Here is a 21,298-nt window from a genome sequence, read left to right as displayed (position 1 = left end):
GGGGGAGAAAAACTGAAAGGAAGTGACTCTACTCAATTATACTGCAAAATTGGTATGACTGAATATTTTTCATTCAGGTGACTGATAGTATCAGTGAAACTGCAATGCAGATAAATAAAGGAGCCTTCTGTCAAGAATAAACACCATTAATCATGAAGCCAGCTACTGCGTGACCGCCTGTCCCCCCGACTTACTCCATACAGAAAGTATTAAAGAGGGGGGGGGGGGCACCGGAGCGAGGGGTGACCTATGAAGTCACACAGAATGGGTTTTAGACAGTCAGCGAGGAAGATGAAAAAGTGGCCATCGCCTCTCCCCTGCTTCCCGGTGACAGCAGCCACATCTGGACAGAGATTATCAGGGGCGATTATGAAATAGTCCTCAATCCTTCATTTAATTTATGGCCTCGCTTCATATTTGGTTTTGGTCTAGACAATATTTAAATGTGAATATTAATGGGTGGTGAAAAATGCCGCCACCGTGTCAAACGCTAGCAAGGAGAATTAGTAAAAACGACGCCGAGAACCAAGTTTCAAACGAGGTGCGCTGTCAAAGCCCAGCATCGACGCGCTCACACGAAGCTGCGCTCTGACACGTCCTCCGGTTCCCGTGAAGCTTTTGTTTTTCCATTGTGTCGCAGGATGCTTGCACGTCCGCGCGCGAGTGTTTGTGCGTTGCAATCCTCAGCCTCATCCCATCTGGAAGGAGGTGTTGAGATAAGGCCGTGGTCTTTATGCTAAGCAACACGCTGCTCCTCCGTGCCCGGACCGGGCGCTCTGACAACAGTTTATGTAAATAGCAAAGGCAACATGGCACACGTTTGAGACACACAAAGGCAGAGGACAAGGAAGGAGAGGAGACGCGCCTCGGAAGCGCTCGCAAATTGCGGAGATCCTCGGATGCCTGCAGAAAATAAATTGGAAACCGGAGGGGAACAGGGTGCTTCACGCGTTTCGCGACCGTGTTGCTCGTTTTTCGATAAAAGTGCAGCTTAAGTCAATTAACTCCTCCCCGGCTCACGGTTCCAGAGCAGAGGCTGTGATGACAGCTCTCCCCCGGTCGGGACCTCCAGAAGACCTTTCACTCGGGCCGAGCCGCTGAACAAACACACTCCTGAATCCAGTGGCCTCCACCTGCACTTCACTCCCACACAGGCCTCACTCACAAGCTCCCTTTAAGTTAACATCCCTGCCATCCTTGGAACATTTTACCAAAACTATTAAAACGTCACTGAAGCTGAAAGTTTCTTTTCATCTTCTTGCCGTCATTTATGGTTTGGATTTATTTAAAGCACTTGGACAAATATTTAAGTTTTCCTGTTTGTGTCTCTGTGCTCTTTGTGTTTTATAACTCAGTTGTTTGAATCCTTCCTCAATTCACAACTGTGCAAAAGGCGGTGAGTCAATTGCTTATCCCATAAGAATGTTTTGTTGTTCTTGTGGTCCCATTCACAGCACAAGGGCTCAGAACTCCAGAGTAAACTCTGGTGCTGATAATTGACTTGTGACGAATGCCTCTGTTTGTTCCGAGCGGTCTCCGGGTGACGGAGGGCCGGCGCTGAGCCGCATGAGAGGGCTGTTTTGTTTGGCTGTGTACCGTGGTCAAGCAATAAAGCTGCGGTGAAAGGAGCGGCCTCTTCTCTTGGTCCTGAACCACCACCCCCCCACAAACGCCCATTAAGCTGGTCCCACACAATAGCGGTGGCAGAGGGGACCTGAGCTCCCATGGAGAGTCTGCTCTTCACTGATCAATGTGTTTATTTAGGCAAGAAGCATCGTCCCTGGAGCAGGAACCGCTTGTTCTCTCTCTGCTTAGGGTTGGAGGTCAGCTGGTCCCAGACCAGGCAGAGGGCAGATCCTGGATCGGTACACAACATCAAGCCCTCGCATACGTTTAATATCAAACCGAAACGAGCTGGTTCGGGTGAATACACTGCACAAGTTCCTGAGTGAAGCAGGAACCTACAAGACCCCCCCCCCCCCAACCCCCCACCCCCCCCTCCTGACCCTGAGGCTTTAATATTGAAAGGCACACTGGTACCTTCCCCACAAGAATTCATAAACTAAACGATTAGCCTCTGTCTGTAATTGTGCTCTCCCCTGCCTAATAGAGGAGGTGAGGTAAAGAGGGGGAAAAACAAAGGACAGTTAATTTGTGATTTCCTCTGCTCATTTGAAGGCAAATTAAGTGTCAAACAGCTAATACGGAGCATATTTCATTTTATGAGCTTTTAATTTAATTCTAGCGCCTCATATCGTTGGCGCGCGTCAGCCGCGCCGCTAATGCCCGCGCCGCGCCTCAAACCGGGGGTCATAAATAAACATGTTTCAATTAGGCCGTTCGCGGTAATAGGATGTGATTCCGTACGTTCGCCGCGCGTGCACGACGCGTGTCACCGCGCCGACGGACGGGGGGGAAACAGGCCGCCAGGCGCCGGCGCCGCGTTTCTCCGGACACGGACGCCCAGCGGTGGCGGGCTGGTGCGCGTGGCGGAGGGGGGGGGGGGGCGGCTGGATTGATGGAAGTGCCGCGGGGCCGACCCAACTGTAATTACAGGCCGTAATGAGAAGCTGCATGGGGAAGTACTGCAATAATAGTGCCTGTGTACTTAGGCATATCTGTGAGAGGGCTAATAACGATTAATTCTGTTCACCGAGGAGAACTTGTCTTAAAACAATTCAATATTTCTCCATAATCCGCCTCCTGTCCTCCGCTTCCCTCCAGCGACAAATATGCATTGCTTGGCTGTGTCTGCTGAGGCTGGTACCACGGGCGCATCGCTTCCAATCCTCGCAGCCGTTTACTTTTTGGCCGTAGAAGCACAGCGGCGGCTCCGAGTTGCACGGCGCCAGCGCTCGAGGTGCAATTAAGTCCAATTAGCGATCAGGTGGTTGGAAGCAGCCGCAATAGCACAAGTGATGAGGGCGCGTCTGCTCACTGAGGAATAAAAGGCCCGCTTTTTTAATCAAGCAGCCAATATTCCCGCTTCCCGGCGCAAGGACTCCGAAGTGGCCGAGATCATTTGCGCGTGAAACCCCCGTAAGTTCATAGCTAAAGTAACACGACTGGATTTAAATACGCCGGCCACCGAACAGCTGTCTTATAATAATGACAAATAGTCTCCCTCGGTGCGGTGTCATATTAAACAACTCTATGCTTAATGGCTCGGATAAATAGGCTCTAAGTAGCGTGACGGAGCGCGGCCGTGTCTCCGGTGACAGCGAACCAAGCGCAGATAACTCCTGTCCGCGCAGAGTGACTGAAGACAGCGCCGCTGCATAACTTCTCCCCCTTAATTCAATTCCCCCTCCTCGAACCCCCCCCCCTCGCTAACCTGTGCTTCCACATCGTTCCAAAGCGCCGCTGACGGATAACAACCCCGGCTGTTTGTTCAAGCTTATGTAGCCGGCGCGTGTTCGCCCCATTATCTCCGCATAAGCTAAATGCTAAATTATATTTGCCATTTTGTTTGCAGTGACACGGGGCATCAATCACCTCCCTTTTCTCGCCCCCCCCCTTCTTTTTTTTCCCGCTCAGCCGCAGCCCCCGAGCAGGAGACGAAGGGGTTGAGAGGTGGGGTGGGCCGGACGTGGGGAGGCGGAGGAGGGGGGTGGACATAAAAAATTCATTACGCTTAGTGGCACATCAGCAAGGGAGAGATATGACTCCTGAGGAGGAGAAGGGGGGAGTTGATAATGATGAAGAATATCAAACATAATGCGGCCCAAGTAGCTGCCCCATCCAATTTGTCCCCGTCGCGCGCTGATCGCTTCCTCTGTGTCGGCGGGTAGGAAACAAGCGGCGCAAGGACGATGAAGCATCTCCTCACCGTACTTACTGTTCGAATGCAAGGAATACAAATGATGGCGAGGAGCGTTAACACGTGAGGCGGAAAAAAAAAAAGAAAGTAATCTGTGAACGAATATACGGCAGTGGGAGAGGCTGGAGGTTCTATACTGACCAGGCCCGAGGGAAATATCAGCCTCCCCTACAAATACCTACGCCGTCCCTTCATGAGGCATGCACCATGTTTCAGTTGTTTTGTGCGAGTGTGCGACGGGTTCTGGGCACTTACATGTGAAGCGGTGGCACCGGCGCCGGCTCGTAGATGTAGCGGCCCTGGGCGTGTCTGTCGTCAATGGGCACAGGAGGATGGAAGGTGGGGAAGAACTGTGGCGCAGCTGTGGGGAGAGAGGAGAAAGCCTTAGAGCGCCTCTAGATGCCGAAGGGGTTCTGGTGAGTCACGCAGGCCGTACCCATTTGTCTCCTTAAACAACTAGAGTTGGAATTTTGTGCTGCAACTGTGCATCTGTTGTCGGACGAGTCGCGACGAGCGAACGCACGCTGCCCAGTCGACGGCTCCGACGTTAGAACCCCGAACCACCAGCGCTCGTCCGCCGTCACACGCGAGACACGTACGTGAGGTATCAGTCACCTCCTCATCCGCACGCTGCTTGAACACATCATTACCAGATGTCGTTTTACTGCCTGTTACTGACACCGCCGATGTTTTTGCTGCAGCACCAGCCCCGGGGCAGAGCGTGTGTTAACATCTGCATACCTTCACGCAGAGCAGAGGGCTCCGCGCTTGTGAACGCCGTTGCCAGACAGTCGGCCCGGCGAGCGGCGGCCGGTGCCAACGCAGCTGCGTCGTTGGGCAACGCGGCAGGTGCCCATGTCCCACCGACCTCGGGGTCCGGCCCCCCCCCCCGACTCATTGCTTCATCCGTTACCGCTGCCAGCTTCAGCTAACGAACCGGAGCCCGACGTCCGGACGTGATCCTCGGTGAGCGCCGCTCATTAGCATTCACACGTGCTGCCTTAAATACCACCATTAGTCATGTTAGAGCAAACATAGTCTGGTGCGAGTGATCGACCAGTGAAAAACTTGGCATATGTCTAGAAACCACTCAAGGCTTTTCATGCTGCTTTCACAATAGCCGACCAAGGCCTCCTCCACACAGCTCTGGCCAGTGTCGGACCACTCCGTCTGCGTCTGTCTGAAAGTTTCCTCCTGATGACTCAGTTCTGGCCTGGCTCCTCTCTGCCGAGGGAGGGAGGGAGGGAGGGGCCGGTGCTAGCGCTTGTTTACCTGTCAGGGTCAGAGCTGCACTGTCAGGCTGGCTGGGAGCTGTGTACCGGGTTCTGGTTTGATGGGAGTGAAAGGCTTTGCGTTGTCTAATCTTGCTGATCCCGGCCGGCGATGCAGGGTCTTCATACCGGCCTCCCCCCTAGTGGGCAACGGGGGAGGGCTGTGGCGATTACAAGCTGTGAAATCATTCCACCCCTCCGTCCATTCGCCCCCGCGCACAATACACCTTCATTCCCACATGCACCACTCATTGAATTACCCAGAGCCCTCTATGTTTATGTCTCTGGAGTTTCTCACTCAACACAGCTCCATGACAAGGCCGGACCTTTTCGTCTCCATCCTTCATCGGCCCGTTCCTCCCTCCTCCCTCCTCTCTCGCTGTGGCCTGTGTCTTTGCTGCACTGAGGTTTATTTAAATCCAACTCCGAAGTTTACTTTAGCGCGGGCGTCTCTAAATGGAGCCCGCCACCTCTTTTACACCGGCACGGCTCTCCATTAGCGAGGCAAACAGCCCCGTGTCACTGGAGGGAATGTATACAGCCGCAAGAACAGAGGGCGAAGGCGGGGGAGGGGGGGGGGGGGGGGGGGGGGGGGGGGGGGTCCTCCTCATCCTGCAATCCATCTCCTGTGTTTCCTGTAGGGACTCCTTACCGTTTACTCCGGGACTAAATTGCCCTTGCTCTTCTGGATATTCGAGGGTATTCTCGTCTGCTAATACAGAATACAGCTGGAAGGAGCAGACGAACAACCCGGCAATTTTTTTTCCTTCCCACTGCGGCCACACACACCTCAGCTACTAAAGGAAAGTGCAATCATGACGGTTCGGTCCCCGACGTACAGAGACGCGCGCCGGCAGACGGGGAAGCTCAAAGACGACGCCTCCACCGACCAAACGCAGAAAGTTACCAAATATGTTTGCAAACTTTCCCAGATGAACTGCGTGTAATAGAAGTGGAAACATTTTTCAGAGCTCTTTACAAATTCATCACATCTTCAGAAGTGCTCTCAAAATATTTTAATGACTCCTGTGCAACTCTTCCGAGCGGCAGTGCTCGTTTTAGGTTCACATTTTTCCTTTTTATTCTTTGGGGTGGAAGTCATTAAGACATGATTACAAATGGATCTTAATGAAAGGGCAATTAGAAGAAAACTTTGACCAGGCTCATTAATTCTAATTCAACACAAACACGCCATGCTCCGAACCAAAAGCCAGCTTCCTCTTCATTATGGTAATTGCCTTGTCTTTTATTGGACACTTGAATAATATCAAAGGAAGGGGGAGGACAAAGGGAGGATAAAGCCTAAAGCACATCATGACCAATATCCTTATTGGTTAATCTCCTCATAATGAAAGTTTCACCACAACGGATCTTCGCCGTGCTTTGGAACATACGCGATGCGATACTTTGAGGAAATTTCAGCTGTCACTCGCAATTCTGATTCGAGGTTCCCATAAAACACAAACAATTTCTCATCGGGGCCTTTTGTTGTCAAGTCAGCATTGTGGGCTCATTGTGTTGACGGCTGAACCCGGGCTCCTCCTCTCCTCCAGCGCGGGTTCACCGGCTCTGCCCCAACGCGGTGTCACTCGCATCCGAGGATGAAACGCCGCTCCGTAAACACCGCGCCTCTCATCCACGCGCCGCTGCGAAAGCACAAAGGGCCACTGACAGATTGTCATAAGCGACTAAGGCGGAGTGAGAAAAGGGCTGCTGGGACCTGCTCCAGAGGTTTGTGAATTGCTAATGTGGAACATATGAAGCCGGCGCCGGGGCTGCGGCTGCCAGCTCTCATTCTGCCACTTCTCTCTCCGCCCGTGATCTCAGCGCTCCGGCACGCTCGTCTGCAGCGCGGCCCGCAGCGCGCCCCGGCGCCGCCTCGCGCCCCGGCGCCGCCTCGCGCCTCGCGGGCTGCGTGAAAAGATGCTCTGTGCCTCTGTGCTCCGGCGGCGCGTTCGCCGCGCAGCTCGCGGCGCGAACACAGGAACGCGTAGAAAAGTTTCCTGTGCAGAAACGGGACGAGGCTTGAAGATCCCCAGACTCTTGAACAAGTTCTCTGCTGTCTTAATCACACTGCAGCGTCGAATACACACACACACACACACACACACACACACACACACACACACACACACACACACACACACACACACACACACACACACACACACACACACACACACACACACACACACACACACACACACACACACACACACACACACACACACACACAGTATATGTAAATATGAATACGGAAAATAAAATTAATTCCTGCAATGTTTCCTGGGTTTTATGGCTCAAAAGTATTCCCGACCAGCGCACTTAACAGCCATTATCCTGCTTTCTTCCTGAAACGTGACACCGAGCAGCCTGTTGTTATCTGTCGGCAGGAGACGCAGATGAAAAAGCTCTGAGCAGAGCATTGGGAGCAGTTGAGAGGCTGGCTCTCATGTGAAGGCGAATTCCCCCTCTGATCAATCCCCCCCCCCCCCAACATGTTTGCTTACATTGAGACCTCAAGCTGTTTGGACATGTAAATAACACTTTCGGAGACTGTTTAGCTAAGCTCAATGGGAGTTGCTGTTGACTTTTGGAGCGCTTTGCTTAATTACGGGTCCCAGATTGTTTCAGGTCTAATGGCCTAATTACCGCTGTATAAATTAGCCTAATGTCCTCACTGCGCAGAGTCTCTGCGCTGTGTGCAGGGCTTGGGCTCTGGCGTTGCGTTGCCTCTGACAGACAAAGATAAAAACAAGCCTTTATTCAACGCAGAGCAATCATGAAAGAAGACGACGCCGAGGAAAACAAGCGGAGAGGTTAAATAACAGAAGAATGCTAAGTGCTGGCTTGACGATCTCTGCTGCCATTCATCATGTACACAACCTGGCAGATCACACTCTGCCCTTCCTCTTTAGATCAATAGAGGGTTCTTTTTTTTCCTCTTTCAGGATGTTCCGCCGTCTCTTCCTCAATTGCTCTCACACCCTTATTAAACGCAAACAGTGTTTCTGTGGGTAAAACTAATTTACATGGTGGGAAAAGGGAAAAAAAAAAAACTGAGCAGAGAATAGAACGCGAGCGGCTGAAAAGAAATGAAAAGCATCAGCTATGCACGATAACAGGCTCCCTGTTTGAGTATACATTCCTTCGCTACTCGCTGTCAGAAGTAATTTGTTTGTCTAGACTGAACAAGTCGGTCAATGCCCATCCTTTCTCTCAGGGCTCTACAAGTCGGTGCATATTTGCACTGGCACCGGGGCTTTCGCTCTAATGTTCAGGCAGATTATCGCTTCGCACAAATATTTACAAAGTTATGTACAGCATCATTTTTTATTCAACCGAAGCTTCACTCTGGCTCATACATCATCCACGCGGACGCAATAATATCCTGCCAAACCTAATCTAAAAGCTCCACTTTGCGCAGATAGGTGAAATATGAATCCGTTTGCATTATCTCAAATAAAACACAGGAAAAGAAAGTTTTAAGGCAACTACAAGTAAGAACCGGAACGATTGCGATCAAGAGCCAGGCTGGGATCCAAGGAGCTTGTAGTTATGTCTCTTTCTCCCTCCCCCCTCCACAAGTCACATAAACAGCTCCAGCATCTGCAAGACATTTACCAAGCGAGTCCATCTTAACAAATTGCACGCACGCACGCACGCACGCACGCACGCACGCACGCAGCTCTTCTGGGGGCCCTCGGCAGCAACCAGCATGCAGCATCCAGCCCCCCCCCCCCCGCACCTGAGCGCGTATCGGGGAGGGAGAGGGAGTTATTTCACCGGGCCTCTGTGGAGTTGCAGCCCATCTCCTGCGTTTGGTGAACTTCTGCAGATTGGGGTAAGCTGGGGAGCAGAACAAAGCGCCCCGCTCCACCTCACCCCACCCCACCGCCTCCCCCCTCACCCGGCTGAGAGATTTACACAGCAGTTTAGTAGCTGAAGCACCCCGCTACACCCCCCCCCCATGTGCTCGTTTTATCTCTCACATGTGTCTGCCTCCTCCTCTCCAAACAATGATAGCTCTCAGAGAAGAGGGAGCTGATTTAAACCTCAGGTTAACTCACTTGGACTCGTCTACATTCATGTTGCTTCATTTCCCCGCGTGATTTATTCTGCTGGAAAACAAGGCTGTTTCAGCACTTGATCTGTTTTGAGATCTGTTTTTTGGGAATTGGAGAAGTTCAGCAAATAAAGAAGTGTGTTCACCGTGTTGGTTTTAAACTGCTGGGATCATAAATTAAATACAGGGTGGAGGTATGAGCCAAGGTCATGTCACCGACTGTTTGTAACAGCCACAGCTTCTTAAAGCTCCGTGACGAAGTGACTCTCAGCGGCTCCTGTTCAGGTGATGCTACATCCTCGTGTGGCTGCGAGAGGCACCGGAACAACAGCAACGCCTCAAACAGCAACATGTCCGTTTGCCCTCATTGATTAAAATCCTATGAATTAAACATTTTTTAATAAAATTGTGATTTTTTTCAATAATATTTTTCATTTGTTTTTTTACCAAAAAAAAAAAAAACATTAAGCATCCTTTGAAAAACATTCCCAGGTCAGAGTACCTTCACAGCCTTTGATATATTTTACCATTGTTGTAAACCTATTTCTTTATTTTCCTCTGAGCCCTTGCACAAAGTCTGTGCAGGCCTCTGGAGGTATGTAGCCATTATTCGAGCTAATGGAGGAAACTGTGTGTCACAGAACAAAGACAAAGCCCGGTGTCAGAGAAATCAGACAAATGGCTGCTGGGCTCTGCAGGGCCAGGCTGAGGTCGACACTCCTGGACCAATTAGGTCTTAGGAGTAGATTCACATCTGGAACTCTCAGATTGTGTTCCTTTTCCCCTCTGTGCTCTTTGCATTGTTGTCACATCCTTCACCCTGTCTGTCATTCTTGCACATCTTCCTAATTCTTTCCGTTAATCCTGCTCTTGGTCTCTCTCTCTCTCTCTCTTTGCTGCTCTCATTATTCACAGCGCATCCTCCTGATCTCTCCCCTTTCCCTTCTCACAGCATTGCAAAACAAGGACAAAGTTGTAATCCGTTTACTGCACCCCTGTCAACAGTTTCCACCCAAATAATCCTTAAAGACTTACAAACAGGCCTAGGTACTACCAAGGGAAAGGGGAGGAAAGAGGCGGCAGGCACACACAAGGGAAGACAAGCAGGAGCCACAGAGGGAAGCGAGCACGGGGAGCGAAGGAGACGAGGCAGCAGACGGAGGCAACTTGTGTCACAGCGATTTGAGTCTTTGTCACGCAGGTGGCGCCCAGGGGTTCCCTCAGCCCGGGCAGAGAGACAAACTGGGGCCCATGTAAACCTTAAAGAGGATTAACCCTGCCGGAGCGCTTTAATGAGACCTGAAAGTGCAGGGCACAGGAGAGGCCCTCTGATTGAGCTGCGCCCGAGCCGGCTCCCGACGGCCCAGTGGACCAGCAGCCCCGTGGCCTACAGCTGCCCGCTCACACTGAGCCACATCAAAGCAGGCAGGCTGGGAGAGCCCTGAGATGGGGGGTGGGGGTGTGTGGGGGGGCATGAGGGAGGCAGAGAGCGTGTTAGGGAGGAGGAAGACGCCTGGATGGAGGAATCCCTTATCTCCTCCTGAGAGGATGCTGCTCTGTGGTGCGAGATTGTCTGGAGCTGCCACCTGTCCCAGGCATCTTTGAAGGCGAAACTAAGGCCTGTGATGGGCCTGACCTCCTTCAGCTCCCGTTCTTTTATGTCTCTCTTCATTTTCTGCTTTGTTACACCCTCCACCTCGGTCTTCTGCTCTCTGGCTCTCCCGCTTTGCCCTCGGCCTCGCTCTCAGCCGACTCTCTTCCCGTCCCTCTGTTCCCCAGCGATACTTTTTGCCATAAACACTTTAATTATATTGTGATCGTCAGCCTTTTCCTGAGAGCTGGATACGTTGTTGGCTGAAGGGATAAGGAGGGTATCTTTGCTTCTGTGTGAGAGGGATGGTGATACAAAAGGGAGCGACGAGATTTGGATACTCAGGAAACATGTACAGTAGAAAGACATGAAGCAAGTGACTCTCCCACAGCACACAGACACACAGTGATTATCCTATTGGAGGCTACCGGGTGAGTAGAAGATGTGGCTTCAACATCTAGAAAAAAGCCCTCATGAGCATTCAGTCCTCTTGTTTTTACAGTTATTGTTGCTTGTGCTGTTTGCTGCACTTGATTCCCACTTTGGACTCGCAAATCTTCATTTTAAGCCATCAGCAGAGTGCTATTGTCCCACGCCGTAGCTGCGTCTTGACTGATTAACCAGTCTCACCCTCTGACAGATGTTGCTGCCATGATACCAAGAAACACTGACTTTTCTTCTTTAAACGTCTTAAGTTCTCCGGAAATTCTTCTTAAGCCCCTTCAAACGTAATCTTGTCATTGTTAATAAGAGCTGCCGTTATTCCGCGATATTCAGTTCACACGCATCAGCTTTGCGGTAGAAGCACCACATGACCTTAAGATGGTCTGCATTCTCCGAGCACTTTAGACTCAGCTTAACCCCCTTAAATCATCAAGGCCTACAAAGGGGCACATGCATGTGAGAATATGGCCGATCTTACAGCATGAGATGCCTCTAATAAGCTGTATAAAAGGGGATCATCTGATTATCCCTGGTGAGCTGGACCAAGGGGCCACAGCAGAGCATAGGCCCATGTTTTTCTTTCTTGATGAAAGGAGGTGGATGGAAGAGATCCCTCTGAATTGCCTGCAGTGTGCCCCAGGCTTCTCTGTGCCGGCGAAGCGCTGGGGGACTACACCGTGCCACCACACTCAAAACGCCAATATTGAAACAATCACAAAGACAAACACTTACCCTTGAAACGGGCACGTGTCTTCTCACCCCAGGCTCTTCTCTTCACGCCCCCGGTTCATTGGGGGAGCGTTTGAACCTGTACCCCCGCCAGTTCTCTCGCATTTAAACCAACAAGAGGCCTGAAAGTTTGTTCTTTGAGCTCAACTTCAAAAGGGGCTGTTTGTCACACTTTTTCACCAAACGCACACGCGCACGAGTTGTGATTGCTCGGTCTCGCTCGCGTTGCTGACAGGCGCGTGGAAAGGTCCATAAAAAGCGAACGACCCAGCGCCGCGATTAACTGTAGCGAGTCCGGGGCCGTTGTTGTGCAGGTCACGTCCGCGTGGTGACACTTAGCTCATTCAGCTCAGCGGTCAGCTGCATTTTGATACAGAGCCGGACTCCAACCGATGCCGGTGCAGCGGCCGGCGCGGCGACCCGCTGGACCCGGGATCAGCACTTTAGAGTTTAGCCCCCGTGACTGGTCGCCGACCACCGCACCGTGAAATCAAGAGCGCGTTTTACACCATAGCTTAGAGTTGGCTCCAGCTTTGGCCCCGGCTTCTCCCGGAGCCGGCGGCGAGGGTGATCCCGGCAGCCGTCGCTTTGGCCCAGGCTCACGGCCCGACTGCGACGCATGCGGGGGGATTCTGAGACCTGGGGATTCCTACCACCTCCGCCTCCAGCTCAGCAGGCTTGGTTTCTGAGATCAGTCAAGGACAGCACGGCTTTAGGTGTGGGGATTAGGTCCTGGCAGCCAGATCTCCACTAGATGTGTTTTAGGCAGCAAACCCAAAGACTATTATCTGATAGACAGCCATCGCAGTCTGCAGACACCTAATGCAGTTGCCGCCTCCCGTCAGTGACCTATGCAGCGCAGTCACAAAACTTACAGCGAGCCAAAGCCCTTTGCATCGTCTCTAAAGCTTCCCTTAAGTTGCTTCCCCTTTAACTACAATTTCTTGGATGTTTCTGTGTAGTTTTAACAATTGCAAGAAAGCAATTGAAAAGGGTGCGACTTAAGTCCCTCCGTGGATGTGTTGAGGCGGCCGAGTGCTTCACAAAGAGGCACTTTAAAGACGATCCCCTCAGACGCCGCCTCACCAGCAACTGGTTCTCTGTTGCTGTAGGACCACTGGCCGGCTAATCGGCGCACAATGTAAACAGATGTTGTGCCATGCATCCCATTCACGCGTCTACACAATTAAGATCTTAAAAAAGGACTTCTCCCTCATTAATCCTCGTCTCAATCCTTCCCTCTGATCCCGCAGCAAAGCTGCATGTATTAGTGTTGTGGTAAGAAGGATATGGACTCTTATCCAGTGTTTGCCCAAGAAAAGCTGCTAAGACTCAGGCATCACCACGATTAGCTAATGCTAACAATAGAGGCAATGTTTCCGTAGTGCCTCCTCTTTTCTGCGCTGAAGTGGGTGTAAAAAAAAAAAAAAGAGAAAAAAGCTGAGCAAACACTGTCTTAGGCCACGGACATAAGAGAAGCGGGAGATCACAATTGTGGGTGAATGGCGGAGATTTAGCCCGAGCACAGACCCCTGAAGATAAACCCCTCTTTCCATCTTCTCATTGTTGGGCTCCCACGCCTCCCAGGGCTCCGCCACCGCGTCAGCGACCCGCGGCCAGGTGCGTGGAGGCTGCAGGTGCCGTCTCATTTAGGCACATTAAGCAGTGACACACACCGGCGCCAAGAGTAATCGGATTTACCTGGCTGTTTGCTGCGCGGGGCGCCGCGCCGTGCAAGCGCAGCACAAAGGCTCCGGGCCCCCTCTCCATCACGGGCACACACATGCGCACACCTGGGATGAATTTAGGAGGCGACAAAGCCCTCATGGAGAGGGCCGGCCGCTGGAGCAGCAGGAGCCGCGTCTGTGTGCGTGCGCGCTCGGCTCCAGAACAGGAGCCGGGCCCTTTTTACACCTCGTGCGACAGACGCTACAGGCTCCGTGTTCAAAGGAGCGAGGAGGGGAGCGCCGTGGGGGGACCCTTCCCCTCCGCTGACCCTCAGACCACTGGAGCTCATGGGGACCGGGCTCTGGTGCTGGGTTCAATCAGACAGAATGGGACCGCCGCCTTCAGGGACACCCCGTGTCCTCAACACCTGGGGCCAGGAGGAGGTGTTTTACACTGCAATGCTCACATGTCAGATCATAAGTCTTCCTGAGCATCAGAGAACTGAGAGATCAATGGAAACGACTCACACCTCTTTTTTTTATTAATTTCTGATTTTGTTTCCTTTTATACCTCTTAACTTTCCGCACAGCACTCGTCCCTTCAAAGAGAATCCCCGTCTAAGACTTTGCATCATTCATTCAATTTCTTAGTTTTTATTTTGTAGTCCAAACAATTGCTATCATTTGCATTCTCCCAGACTCCAGGGATTTTGTCTAGCTGATGTAAGATGTAAATGTTGAGATATTAAATTAACATAAAATTTAAGGCTAGAAAATCAGCAAATGATCTGAGCATTTTTTTTGTTTTTATTTAACAAAGCATTTGAAATCTAAAGATATTTAATTACTGAGGATTTTCACTTTTATAGAGTTTTATATTAAAATGCAGACGCAGACTCAACTCTTTGCGTATCATACTCAGCAAGCATCACTGTGCTCCACTCGACTCCATATGATTGCAGTCTTTCGGCCTCTTCAATCCCACAGCACAAAGAAATCCTCTTGAAGCTCTGCGGCCCTTTTGACTTTTCCTGCCGCTTTTTGAACTCTTTTCCACACTTTTCCACATGACCCTAAGTCTCCGAGTGACCCCCCCCCCAGCCCCCTTCCCCCTCCACCACAGAGCTTTAGTGGTCTGGAACCGCCAGAGCTCCTTCACACATACCCACACACGTACATGAAATGAGAAGTGGCAGTGTTGCTGAGTTGGGTCAGGTTGTAACGGGCAGTAATGTTCTGCCCTCCAGGGTCCTGTCCAAAGCACCATTACCTGGTTTTAAGTAACCTTTCCCTTAAAGAGGCACCTTGGTGACTCCCAGGCACCCAAGCACGAGGGAGCAGCAGCTAATGAAGTGGCTGAATAAATAGAGTTACAGTATAAGGTTGGGCTCCACTGGACTTTTCATTACTGCCACTGGATTAAAATCACTCTATCCAACTCTGTCTGCCCCAATTCAGAGCCAATTTAACCAAACTAAACAAGCTATCACATCAAATCCTTGTCTGCAGGCTAACTCCTGGCTACTCTGGCTGCTGAATTAACCTCCCGATCAACCTTTTACTCCCCAATCATCTATCTCCTGTTCGCCTTTCACACACAGCTTCACTTTCATCTAACTACTACCGTCTATCTCACCTTTTTTTTCAAATTATCAGTAACTGACTGAAGCCACAGTTCTCCCTTCACCTCAATCTCTCAAGCTTCATCTCCATTGGACGTCGCCCCCCCTCCTTCCTTTCTCTCACAACGTCTCTGAGTCCCAGAGAGAGAGAGAAAGGAAGAGAAAGAGAGGCAGACTAGGGGGTGGTGAGGTTTGACTCTGTGCTGTGCTGGGGCTTTGAAGTGTGTGTTGATGAGAGAAAGTGGAGTACTATGTTCAGACAGGCCCCTAATGAGGGAATTAAGAAGCTACGCTGGCCGCTCCCCATACTAACTTCCCAGGCACAAAACAAGCCAAGTGTGTTCAGAAACATGTGTGTGTGTGTGTGTGTGTGTGTGTGTGTGTGTGTGTGTGTGTGTGTGTGTGTGTGTGTGTAGGTGAGAAGGAGTGCAATAGAGGCTAATCTGTCAGATTCAATCAAGCATCTCTCTCACCTACAGTGGAGACAAACTTGGGCTCAGTGCTACAACCATGTCCTTGAGTTGTGCAGCTCCTCAACTTTTCAAATAATAAGCAGCGGGAGGACTTACGATAGTGCGAGTCTAGGTAGCCGTTGCGGGGGTCCATGGCGAACAGGGTCCCTCGGTAGGGCAGCGCGTGGTCACCCAGGTGGGGCAGAGAGCCGTGCAGCTCCTTCTTGAGCAACGACGGGCGCTCGTCCGTGGAGGTGGAGGGCTCCTCTCCGGGGGTCGGGGCCTGGGAGCTGATAGCATTGCGCCTCTCACGGTGGTACGGCGTGCCTGAACTCTCGTCCTCTGCAGGAGCAGACAGACAAGAGAGGACGGATTGAGGATTTATGATGAGCAGACATCAGAATTCAAAAGTTGGGAGCAACTATGAGGATCTTTGCCCTAGTTTTGTTTCATCCACATTGTCAGCGCCTCGTTCTCACACACCCAGCTGAACATGCATGGTCCAATCGCCGGTACACACCGTGGAGAAGTCAGCTCACGTACAGCGAGTCGCTAAAAGGAGGAGCAGGAGATTAGGTTAAGCCAGAAACCTACAGCTCCAGATGTGGGAGTTTAGAGGCCGACAGCGTTGAGTCAATGGACAGCGTGGATGAAAGGAAATCACAACCTGTTCTTGAATTCAGCTCTGCCCCTAGCTTTTTTTTCTATTAAAGGATGCAACACTTTTCAGTTCTTAGGTAAATGTTTAGCTCATAGTCCAAGGACAAAATTAAGGAGGTGCAATAGAGAGAGTGAAACTCCATTGCAAAGTGGATAAAGAGGGCAATTGTTGAGTTGTGTTCAAGAGCTGAACTCCACTACAAAGACCTGACCCTTGACCTTTGACCTGACCTATGAACTGGCATGAATAAGGGTCACTGAATCTCTCAACCCAGTGCTAATCTTTTATCGTATGATACGATGTAGTCTAAGTCCAAAATGTTGAATGACACTTCTAGAGTTTTATTTTATATTATTTATTTCAACTGGAAAAGAATGAACGTGTTGATACACAGGAAACACAGTAAATTATGTGACCGTGAACACAAAGTCTGCTTTCTTCTCCGCTTCCCTCATTAGCTGCTGGTGTGAATGGGATCCATTTTTAGCCCTGGTTATACGTGGCTGCAATTCACTGCTGAGAGGTCTGGTCATCAAGTCCTTCGCTCCTCAGAGGACCTGGCAAAATGCCGCTGTAGTGGTGCCAGAGGTGCTGTAGCATTAGCAGCCTTGCGGTGCGGTGCAGCCTGGCAGCATCCAGCTGCTAATTAAGAACAGAGGAGAGGTTCCAGGATGAAGGGCACTACCATAAGCACTGCAGACGACCCCCATAAGGCTGTGGCACTTCACAGGAGGAAGTGGGCGACCACAAAGCGAGAATGGGCCAGAGCTCTTACTCCCCTCACTCTCCACATCCACTACCTGCCTTGGGGCCAGCTGTGCCCGAGGACAGGACCGGCAGCACAATCCAGAGTTCCTAATGTGGAACTGACTGGCAGAGAGGCAAGCCGCTTCCATCCCCCCCGAAATGACGGTGTCAGTTATGATATAAGCATTTAATCCTATCCTGCACAGCCAGTGATCTTATTAAGGGAATAATGCCACTTATATGGTTAAAGCTGGATTAATAGGTCTGCACTTGCAAAGCGCAATATTAACATAACAGGATTTTGAAATTGGGTTCATCTCCTGACATGGATTGAGAGAAGTCAGAGGCTGTAACACTGGCGAGGAACAAGCGCTGCTAAGGAAGAAGCATGTATCTGCGTCTCAGCGCTTTCATGTCCAGAAAATCTAGCATTACATCTGGGGAAGTAAAAGCGATCTACATATTTATGAGCTCAATCTCCTACTTTCCCACAAATGTTTCATGTTTTATAAATAGATCCACCAGTAGGGCATCAGATATAGTAGTTAACTTGCCTAAAACTACTCAGGACGTTCAACAGCTCCTATAGTTTTTCCCTATTTTAATTTGTCTCGTTCACTCCCTTGCCTCATCGTTCTTGTCCTTTTCTGTTTCCCTCCTTCTCCCCCGTTACTGTTCAGACTGTTCTCTCTTCTCCGAGGGAGGTCAAGCGACTAATGGTTCAATCACAGCCGTGTCACAGTCCCACCATCCCCCTCTTGTCGCTATGGCAAGCCCACAGGGGGGTTCATCATTCTGCCATATACCACCTTAAGGGGCTTCATTACTTCAGTTCATAGCACCTTAAATGGTTAAACAAACACGCGGCAGCTCAAGGGTCAATTGACTCCGAGTCAAGATCATCTTCCGCTCTTCTCCAACCTGCTGGTGGAAAGTTGTTGTATTCCTATACCACGTATACCAGTATCTGTCAAAACTGGGCTAATGAAGACGGAGCAAACTCGGGTAAACACATGCAACTTTGAAAAGTTCAACCTTGCAACACGTCTCTAACTCTGACCATCAGCCCAACAGAGCGTTTCCCTGTTTCCCTCCCTCATTTTTCATTCCTCTTTATTCCCCTCTCTTTTCCCATGGTTGCTGCATCCAGTCCTCTACCAGTTTGCAGGTCTATTCAGCCCAACACAAAAGCAGCAGGCTGGTCCTCTGTGGACCAGAGGAAAGCATGCCTCTGAAAAAAAAAAAAAAAAAACAGAAAGAGAACTATCCCGCTCTCTCTCTATGGTGATTGAATTTCTTAACATCTTTTCAAAAAGCGCTTAAATGCCTGGAGGCGAGAGGAAGAAACAAGCTAATGGTGGATGGGGAGCACTGAACAAATTTCAGAGCCCTTTCCTGCTCGCGTTTGAGGTTGAAAGCGAGCTCCTGCCTTTCAAGTTTCAAAGTCCTCCTTCCTCCCGCAGTGTCACTGAAGGATTTGAAAAGAAGGTAATTGTGCTCACTGCCGTCCTGATCAGAGCACACGCCCCAGCTCTAGTATTTCAGGAGCTTTCTCTGCCGCTATAATGGTACCTGGTCCTCCGTTCCTGCATTCTTCCTCCCTTGCTACTCTTTCCCCTCTCTCACTCTCCAACTCCGTACAAATGCGCCCTCTCTTCCTCTCCCTCGCTCGCTCTCCATCCATCTTTCACCCCCAGCAAGCCACTCATTAATTCCTAAAGCCCAGGTTTCTCCCTTTATCCCCCCGCCCCTTGTCTGGGGTCTCCATTGTAAAGCGCTGGTTCGAATACCTTCAGAGAAACCCCTATGCATGGCCTTTAATACGGCGCTATGAAAGCGAGTGTGGATGCGATGACAAAGTGAAATTTTAAAAGAGATAATGAGATATGGAGTGGGGCCAGTTCCTCTGAGAGCCGGGCTCTGGAACAAGTGGGGGGCTAAAGTTAAGGGTGCCCAGCCAATTGAAAGGAATGAAAAGAGAAACAAAACCCTTGGCTTGTTGTGTTTTACGCTATTTTCTAGAGGCAGAGGTTATGAAGAGTTGCTGTTTCTCCACATGCCAATCTGTCCTTTCTCAAGCATCTGATTTGCCCTCCAGCCTGAACCCAGTCAGGGGCTCCAAAGCCGGGGGCATGTATGTTCCATAGGTTCACAAAGGGCCATTGCACATTGCCACTCTTTCCCTGCCGCTACCGCCTTCGCTTAAAAGCCCAAAACATCAGAGGAGGTGTTGTTGTACCTCTGAGCCAAATCCCGACATGCGCTGAGTTCCACCTTCGAACTTCTCTAAGCGCCGTTGTCAGTGGCACAGACAGCTTTTGGCTGGGGAGCACATGGAGAGCGAACAAGGAGGAGAGGAGTGGAGGACATACAGTGAAATCACAAAACACTTCTTCAAAGCCCCTCTCCTCCTGTGCAATAATCTCTTGCTCCTTTTTTTTTCCTCCCTCCTTTCTGTTGCAAATCAACTCCCGGGAAAGATTCGAGACTCCCCAATTAACAATGAGAGGGGGAAGAAAAATTCCAGCAGCTGGCTAGAGTTTAATAAGAGCACCTCTCCAAGCGGCTTAGGCTTATGTACCTGATTTACCGGCCCCGGCATTGGCGCTATAGACAGAGGGAATCATTCACGATTAGAGCAGACTGAAAGACGAGGGAGAGCGAGGCTGCTCACACTCCACCAAACCCGACACAACAAGAACATTGGGGATTACCGCAATTGTGCGAGATATTTTTCTGATCAACTTCTTGGCTTAAGTGCCACTAGGAGCTTGATGCCTTCCCCAAAACAGAGTTCAGTCCTGCATTATGTGAAGGTTACTGAATCCTAACGGGCCTTTCTCTATCTGCCTGAAAAGGGTGCGGTTCAAGAAGCTCCCTGACAAACGAAGGCTCTAAATGTCAGAAGCTCATAATCGGGTCATTACCCTAGTATTAGTCGGCATAATAGCCGTTGATCCCTAGTCACAATAAAGTTCACTTACTCCAACTTTGCTCTCATGTTTGATTCTGTCTCAGCAGAGTGAAGCCGCAGCGGTTAATTATTTAACCGTCAGTGTGTGACTGATGTCTGGACGAACTGCAAAGAGGCAGGTCCGGATGTTCCCGCTTTCCCAAACAGCGCCCGCAAACGCCCTCTTCAATATTCATCTAGGTAAACGCGAGGATTCCCACGTCTCAATTTGGCTGTCGGCGCCCCCCCGCCCCCCTGCTCCACGGACCATCTTGCCGTCTCTGCCGCCGGGGGTCTGCTGGGACGCACCCGGAGCTCCGCAGCATCTCTCAGCCCCAGTCTCCAGGCCCCGGGGCGGGGAGGCGCAAATCAAAGCTGGCCCCGGCTCCCTCCTCCTCGCCTGCGCTCACCTCAAATCAGCCTCACAGCAGGGGCGCGTGGTGCCAAGCTGCCGCCTCCCCCCTAGCTACCCTCATTCACCCATTAGGGGCACAGGCCCACCATAGAGCAGCCTGAAACCCCACTACCATTTCATCAGGGCCACATTGTGAGGGAGCAATGAGCATTGCAGCGAGGGAGCTGAAAGCGTGACTGTAAAATGCACACTGATGCATTTCTGACCATGGATAGTTATGGCTTTTAAGGTTTTTCACTCAAAAGGGCACCTTGGCCTACATTCTTTGAGGAATCAAACAGCAAAAGATGCATTTGATCAAGGCTTCAAAGCAAAAAAATGCCACTAAGTGGTGTGATTGGCTTATACAGTGTATTAGCATCGCTTCGGAGAGTCACGAGCCCTATGATCAGCCGTAACCTGTTAGTTGCCTTCACTGTCCTCTGCAACAATACAAAGTGATTGAGTGCAAAGGCAGAGCGGGACGGAGCGATGTCCATTTGGTAAAGTGGTCTTTCAGGGCAAATCTGGGCTCGCTGCCCACCAGACCGGAGTGGGCCAGCTTTCCACTGGGCCTCAGCATTGGAATCCCACTTCTGACCCAGAGTGATCCAGACCAAGTCTGTGGCACTCAGATTAGGAGCGGCTCGCCAAGAGAAATGCACGCGCAGCCAAGGCAAAGAAACACAGAGCCAATAGTTGGGATAAAATAGAAAAAATAATAATACAGCAATTTGAGCATCAAACGCAATTTAAAGAGCCACTGTGGACGTTCCCTACCTTTCAGTTCACAGCAAGATCATGACATTCCTCTGCTCAACTTTCAGTGGTTTGAATCGGTTTTTAATATATTTATTAATGTAAAATCGCACACATCCCAG

General features: G+C 50.6%; 1 protein-coding gene across 1 annotated transcript in view; it reads right to left on the bottom strand.

The window, feature by feature from the left end:
- Positions 1-21,298, bottom strand: part of gli3 (GLI family zinc finger 3) — a 73,820-nt gene that overhangs the window by 28,486 nt on the left and 24,036 nt on the right. Inside the window, exons 3-4 of the mRNA XM_029146954.3 lie at positions 15,780-16,004; positions 4,076-4,181 (exon numbers count right to left, since the gene is read on the bottom strand). Of these exons, the coding sequence (XP_029002787.1) occupies positions 4,076-4,181; positions 15,780-16,004 (331 nt within the window). The remainder of the gene's footprint in view (positions 1-4,075; positions 4,182-15,779; positions 16,005-21,298) is intronic.

This window comes from Betta splendens, chromosome 4 (genome assembly GCF_900634795.4).
Source record: "Betta splendens chromosome 4, fBetSpl5.4, whole genome shotgun sequence".
Classification (NCBI taxonomy): domain Eukaryota; kingdom Metazoa; phylum Chordata; class Actinopteri; order Anabantiformes; family Osphronemidae; genus Betta; species Betta splendens.
This window is presented reverse-complemented; position numbering and strand designations above follow the sequence as displayed.